The sequence below is a fragment of the Capsicum annuum genome, chromosome 7 (assembly GCF_002878395.1).
Source record: "Capsicum annuum cultivar UCD-10X-F1 chromosome 7, UCD10Xv1.1, whole genome shotgun sequence".
NCBI lineage: Eukaryota > Viridiplantae > Streptophyta > Magnoliopsida > Solanales > Solanaceae > Capsicum > Capsicum annuum.
In genome coordinates, this window is record NC_061117.1 from 215,233,621 (window position 1) to 215,241,332 (window position 7,712).

General features: G+C 35.4%; 1 protein-coding gene across 1 annotated transcript; it reads right to left on the reverse strand.

Moving 5' to 3' along the window:
* On the reverse strand, positions 1–1,703 carry LOC107878482 (conserved oligomeric Golgi complex subunit 4; the record flags this gene model as incomplete). Its single annotated transcript, XM_047415477.1, is given in 1 exon segment — positions 1–1,703. A coding segment is annotated over 1 exon segment (1,565 nt), but the record flags the coding sequence as incomplete, so codon positions are not given.
* Positions 1,704–7,712: the final 6,009 nt, after the last annotated feature.

The following is a 7,712-nucleotide window of genomic DNA, read 5'->3' on the forward strand; positions in this document are numbered from 1 at the left end:
CGTAATTTCAATGCATACTCACCACTCACATCCATATTATTCAAAGCCGTGGCAATCTCCGTACCCGTCTTTTGAACAGCAACACCACCGGTGAACAGCTTTGCTCCAAGATTAGGCTCTCTGATCTTCTGCTGCAAAGCCTCGTTGTACTCACCACCCAATAGACTTACAGCACTGCTTAAAACTGCAATCACAGAGTTGATATTTGAAGTGGATATGGACCTTCGACAACAGCTCTGCAGAACATAGAAGACATCGTCCACCATGGAAGTTGTGAGACTATCAAACACGAGTTCATCAATTTTTATCGCTTTCCTCACATTCTCAACCATAAAGTATCCTTCCAAGATCACATAATAACCAGTAATATCCTGCACAACTTTACTGAAATTACCACTCCTAAAAGCTTTCGTGGCACGAGGACCTAACTCAGGATCAACAGAACTCAAGCCCCTAATCTTTGATATCATATACCCCGTATAATCCTCACCCAATTGCGTCAAAGACAATATCTCCTCCAAATACACTTCGATCTCTCTAGGGTCCGGTCCTTCAACTCCAACAGATAGCAAATCACTCTTGTAAGAATTAATCTCCGAAGTCACTTTCGCTAGTTTCCTATACTCCATATACTTCTTTATAATAGTCGAACCGCGAGAATCACACTCTTCTTGAAGTTCACATATTGCATAAACAATACCATCCTCCCCACACAAGCTCCTTAAAGTTTCATCATTCTCCTCAATAGCCAAAACAATATCTTTAAACAGATTCGTCAAACATGACACAAAATTAACCTCATTCTGACCATTTCCCCGGTGATCACTCATCATTTCCACCAATTGTTCATACTCAATACGCGATCTCATAGCAATAACCTTCTTCAAATACGCCACGTAAACTTGCAATCCCTCTTCCTCCAATGCCAATGGCGGATACAGCCTTATAAACCTCAAAACCTTTGAATGATCACGCTTATCAACTGCTTCCCCTAATTTCCTCCTCACAATTCCTTCAAGCTGCTTCTTCGAAGCGAGCAACTGCTCTCTCTGATCCGAAGCAGCTGAATCCTTATACTTCGCATCAAGCTGAAGAAATGTCTGTACAAAAACCGCAGCAGATTCATAATCCTCCGAATCAAGCGCCTTCCGCACACCGTCAAGGCAATGAGACCGATCAACAATCGCATCAATACGCAGCAACGTATCATTAACACGCGATTGCGCTAGATCTAGCTGACGCACTTTCGCGCTTACTTGATCAGCAAGCAATGACGTAGAACTCACATTGGCACACAAATGCTCGGCATCTGCTTTAACAATATCGAGTACTTGTGCAGATTTTTGCAAGCTTGACAACTGTTTATCGAGGTCAGTACGATGCAAAAGTATTGTATCGAGTTCTAGATCTAGTCCCCGTTGATAAGCAATGCATTCATGGAGAAGCCTAGTCATAGCTCCGACGTCAGTGAGATTTCGCACTTCTTCTAATGATTCCGGTGTCCCGAATTTCGAGGAATATGAATCTATGTTTGTCGATTCGTCGGATTCTACTCTCAGTGCCATTTTTTCCCAGCGAAGTTTGATGAATCTCTCGATTCCGACGGTAATCGCCGGTTTCGGGTCGTTCAGTTTATTGTGGGTGTTATTTTGGGTCCATTTGGTGAAGCTTTGAATTAGTTGAGTGAAATTTCAGTTAATTGAGGAAGGAGGGGGATGAAATTTTAGTTTACAGTAATAGCTCAAATTTGTCATAGTTACAAAATTAGCCACTTTGCACAATAACCATTTCGGCACATTTAAAATATAGCCGCGTAATAGTTGTTGAATAGCTTTGTTTTTCTTAGCTAGACTAGATTACAATTAATATTAGTTCATACAAGTGTCGTCTAGTTTGGTGCACTAAAGTTTCCATTATATACTAGGTTCATGAAAGAGTATCAATGCATCAAACATATATTTGTATTTATGTATGACATACTCAAATAAATGCAAATAATGCATATACTCATTAATATACAAATACGAATACTAAGTTTGAGAGAGAAAGGGGGGAGGGGGGTGAAAATATAAAATACAAAGAGGGAGAAAAAAAATACAAAAAGAAAAAAATTATCATTAACAAGTATTTCTGCCAAAGTAGTCATTTATCATCCATGCTCAAAGAGTGCTGAAACTTACACAAGAGTGTATTGTACGCAATCTTATTTTGCGTTTTTGCCAGACACTATTTTCAAGACTTAAATTCGTAATTTCTTGATCACATAACAACAACTTTATCAATTACTCCAAGACTCAAGAAAAACAAGCTACTCTCCAACTACAGGGTGGCTATATTTTTAATGGGCCGAAAATTGGTTAGTGTGCAAAATGGCTCTAGTTAAATGTGTCCATTTGATTTATTGATCCTAATTTTGTTTGTGTTTCTCTTTTAGTTTCATTGTGTGATTGCGTTATTCTTAGTTCATTTTATATTTTCTTTCTTTTTATTTTGACATAAATGTTATTCTAAATAGATATATACTTAAAACCTTGCTTTTAAGATTATTTGATATTGTAGAATTGTGAGAAGAATAAGAGATATTTTTATGTGAATAAATACTTCAATATCGATCATTTTAGTGATCCTAAAAACTAACAACTAGTGAAGCTAGTAGAATACATGCTAACCATTTGTATGGCTATAAAATTATTAAGAATTGGAATCTAAATTTTCTAAAACAACATTTGTAGTTATGAAACTTTTCAATAGTTAAAGAAATAGATACAGAAATGTATTTTTCTTTTTGAACAAACTAATGAAGAAACGTCAAATAAAAGTGAAATGAGTTAGGGTGTATTGTTTTTTTTTTGGATAGACTTTAAAAAGGGTCACATGAAAAAGAGAAAAATAAATATTATTTATATTTTTTGTTTATATTGTTCTTTTTTCACATCATATACTGGGTTAGCTATCAATATCAAATATAAATATTATTCTTGAAAGCCAAATAATCAATCTCAGGAATCAAATCAAACAATTAGTATATTGTATTCAACCTTCATAAAGTGGGAAAGTGTCATTCTTTTCGGTATCAAGTCACTAATTATCTTTGTTTACCAAAAATAAAGCAACTTATCTTTCTTTTCTTTCCCACTATTTTGGAAAATTCATGGCACAAGGAACTTCTTGATTAAGAAATAAAAAAAGCTAGAAGTTCCAAAAAGCAATATGTGGAATTATCTTTTATTTCAAAGAATAGGTTTTATTCATATACTTTATATTTGTTCGAAGTTTTTTTTTTTTTTTGTTTCCCAAGGTATTCCCACGGCCGGTAGCCGTGAGCCGTGAGACTAATCCTGCATTTCTCTGTCAGCGCACTAAGCGATAGGGAACCGGCTACAAGCCATGAGACTAATCCTGCATTTCTCTGTCAGCGCACTAAGCGATAGGGAACCGGCTACAAGCCATGAGACTAATCCTCCATTCCTCTTTCAGCGCACTAAGCGGTAGGGAACTGACCACAGAATTTGCTCCATTCGCCAGAGACGGGGATCGAACCCCTGACCTCTTGCTTGAGGGACATGGCGCTGAACCACCATGCCAACTCTAGTGGTTTTGTTCGAAGTTTATTCTCACAAATATAGTCAATTCTTGTTTAGAGATAGGCAGATAGCAAATTAAATCCTAAAATTTTGTCTCGATAGGACTTGTATTTTTATCACGTGCTATGAAATTCATGAATGGAGCAATTAATGTAAGGTTATTAATTTATTTTTTAATGTGACGAATCTTGTATGTATTCTTTACAAAAGGAATTTATCCATTTTTAGGGATTTCAAAGGGGCATGAAAATACAGCAAAACTCCGAAATTAAAAGAAATGTAATTTCAATTCCTTCATAATCGAAAGCCAATTCTATTTTTGCTAGAGACATTTGATAGATAATTGAACCCTATGTTAACCATTATTTTCATATCCATATCCATAATAATATGAAGAGAAAGTCTGACTTCAAATTGTTCAAGAATAGGGGTGTTTAGTTTCCGACCACTCTGAATAGGGGTGTTTAGTTTCCGATCACTTTTACTTAGAATTATTCAGTTCTATTTTTCAAAAGGATGGGGGAGATAGAAGAGAAGAGTCAGATCGAGGTTGAACCAGGATTTTCACTAAGAAGGTTCAAAATTTCAGGAAAAAATCATCGAAAGGGAGCTCGACATCTATTATATATAGATAAAAATTAATTTTAGTTACATATGAATAGTATAATTTTCCGTCGAGAGAGGTTATTCGCCCTTGGTTAGAGTGTCACTTTAACGTGGTAAAACATGATGAATACATGCATATGGCAAGTGTTGGGAGATTGTTGAGTAAAGCTAATATCCTCCTGTGAGTCTTTAACAAACGTAGTCATGGCAAACCCCACAAGTCAACTTACTTAAAATTTTCACCTTTCTTTTTGCTGCAAAAGTTTAGCTGATCTCTTCAAATAAACTATTACTCTTCTTAATTAATTCCAGCTAATAGTCCGTCCTTAATTTCTCTTTACATATTTGTCAACTCACTACGTATATTGACAGCTCTATGCACTAAAATGCTGTCAATAACCTTCCACTTCCATGTGCCATAACTGTTGCAATTAAGTTTTGAGGTTTCAAATTCATGCTAGTACCTTCTTCGGAGAAATGATTTTATAGCTTTTACTACTTTACTTTTATAAGAAATTTTCGTATTTACATATAATAGAGATCTAAAACTGTCATTTTCTTCTATTCAAATTGTAAGTGGCCAAGAGATCTCATTTCCTCCCTCAGGCAAAAGGATTAGAGGATGCTATGTGAATTATTACGTAGGTTAGGATTTCTTGAAGTCCAAAGTGTAGATATCATATTTACTATATAAAGTTATAAGTGATGCGAAAGAAGAACGAGTAATCTATATGTGAACGTTAATCCTCGTTGTTTAATTTAATTTGAATCAATAAGTCAAATTCCATAATATTTCATGATCATGACCAACGAAATAAAAAGAGAAAAAAGAAAAAAAAAAAAAACCGAAAAGCTTAAATGTAATTTTCTTGATGGGAAAAAAAATTAATGTGTTAATATGGAAGAATACGTCAATTATTTGTTTATGTAATAATGATAATGTTTGGTCAATTATTATGAAACACATGACTTCAATTAAGAAGTTTCCATCTTGGAGACATCAGACAATGAAGAATAAAAGACTCGCTAAACCGATTGCCACAATTTTTCAAATATATAGTTAGTTACGCACTATTAATTAACTATGCTACAGAACTATCTTGTATATAATTAAGCACCGTCATGATCATGAATTATATATTTAGTTCCAAAATGATACTATAATGTTTTTGTATATGAGCTGTTTGGTCATTGCATGGCAGCATGTTTCTGGATGTTTCCATTAGTTCTGCTCAATCAAGTTGATAATTTATTTAACTAAATAATTACATCACAATTTTTCCCCATTTATGATATCCATCATGTGTAAAGATAAAGATCATTAAGTTAGTAAGATTTGAGTTTTAATTATATGTATGGCCTGGTGTAAACGATAAACAACAACATCAATATATTATTAGGTGAACGATATATAGATAAATCTCTGGATAAATATTAATTCATATTCAGATTTTAAAAAAAGATTAATCGGCAATGTGTTTATGGTAGGATCAAACAATTAATTGTCATCACATCAAAAGTTATAGCTGACGGATATGATGCTAGTTTAATTTATTTTGTAACTCATTCCATTAAGTAAGCACATCATGCCACCCTATTGGAACACCTAAGTCTTGTCGTAATATTGCCGCAAGTAAATCTGATAAGATTAAATCCAATTCAATTCCAAGACAAACTCTTTTGGATACTAGTTAGAGTTGTATTATATCTTTATGAGCCTTACCCGTTGTTGTAGTTAGAACTCTCTCTCTGTATCCTTGTATATGTTAAATATAGTAGGAATAAAAAATTGAGAAATAATACTTACGGCAAGTTCTTGATTTTATATGGTATCAAAGCTTAAAGACTGATGCGTCTCTGTTCATATTTAATTCTGATGGAGTTCAGATTTTCATACTTGTCTACGTTGACGATGTTATCATTACTGGGAACAATCCTTCATTTCTTGAATCCATCATCTCCAAATTAGGTGTTGAATTCGCCATCAGAGACCTTGAACCTCTATCATTCTTCCTAGGAATTCAAGTGACCCGTCACTCTACCGGTATATTCTTGTCTCAAGAACGTTATGCCTCTGATATACTAACGAGAGCTGGAATGCAAGCTTGCAAACCACTGCCTTCCCCCATGTCTACTTCCACCAAGCTTCACATTGGTTATAGCGCCTCTTTCCATGATCCTACTCTCTATCGACAAATTGTAGGGGCACCACAGTACTTGACACTTACATGACCTGATCTCTCATTCTCTGTTAATAGGGTGTGTCAATACATGCACAATCCCACTATAAACCAGTGGGCAGCTGTGAAAAGGATATTACGCTATCTTCAGCATTCCAAGCATATGAATTTGCTTATTCCTAAGTCCACATCCTTCTCGTTGCAAGCATTTACTGATTCGGATTGGGCAGATTCCTTGGATGATAGAAAATCTACAGGTGGATTTGCCATATCTCTTGGTTCAAGTTTGGTATCTTGGTCATCAAAGAAACAGTGTACAGTTGCTCGTTCATCCATAGAGTCTGAATATAAGGCACTTGCCGACGGTGCGACAGAGTTGACATGGATTCAGTCCTGTTATTTGAACTTGGTATAACTTTATTTGATGCTCCTATCTTATGGTGTGACAATATTGGTGCGGCCTATCTTTCTATTAATCTGATATTCCATGCTCGCACCAAACATGTGGAAATTGACTTTCACTTTGTTCGTGATAAAGTTGCTCGAAGGGATTTATCTGTGAAGTTCATCTCCTCAAAGGACTAGTTAGTTGATTTGTTCACAAAGCCTTTAGCATCTGAGAGGTTTAAATTTTGATGTTCCAAACTGATGGTAAGCTATCATCCATCAGCTTGCACGGGGGTATTGGAACACCTAAGTCTTGTCGTAATATTGCCACAAGTAAATCCGATAAGATTGAATCCAATTCAACTCCAAGACAAACTCTTCTGGATACTAGTTAGAGTTGTATTATATCTCTATGAGCCTTACCCTTTGTTGTAGTTTGAACTCTCTCTATATATCCTTGTATATGTTAAATATAGTAGGAATAAAAAGTTGAGAAATAATACTTACGGCAAGTTCTTGATTTTATATGGTATCAAAGCTTAAAGACTGATGCGTCTCTGTTCATATTTAATTCTGATAGAGTTCAGATTTTCATACTTGTCTACATTGACGATGTTATCATTACTGGGAACAATCCTTCATTTCTTGAATCCATCATCTCCAAATTAGGTGCTGAATTTGCCATCAGAGACCTTGGACCTCTATCATTCTTCCTAGGAATTCAAGTGACCATCCACTCTACCGGTATATTATTGTCTCAAGAACGTTATGCCTCTGATATACTAACAAGAGCTGGAATGCAAGCTTGCAAACCACTGTCTTCCCCCATGTCTACTTCCACCAAGCTTCACATTGGTGATAACACCTCTTTCCATGATCTTACTATCTATCGGTAAATTGTAGGGGGGCTACAGTACTTGAGATTTACACGACCCGATCTCTCCTTCTCTGTTAA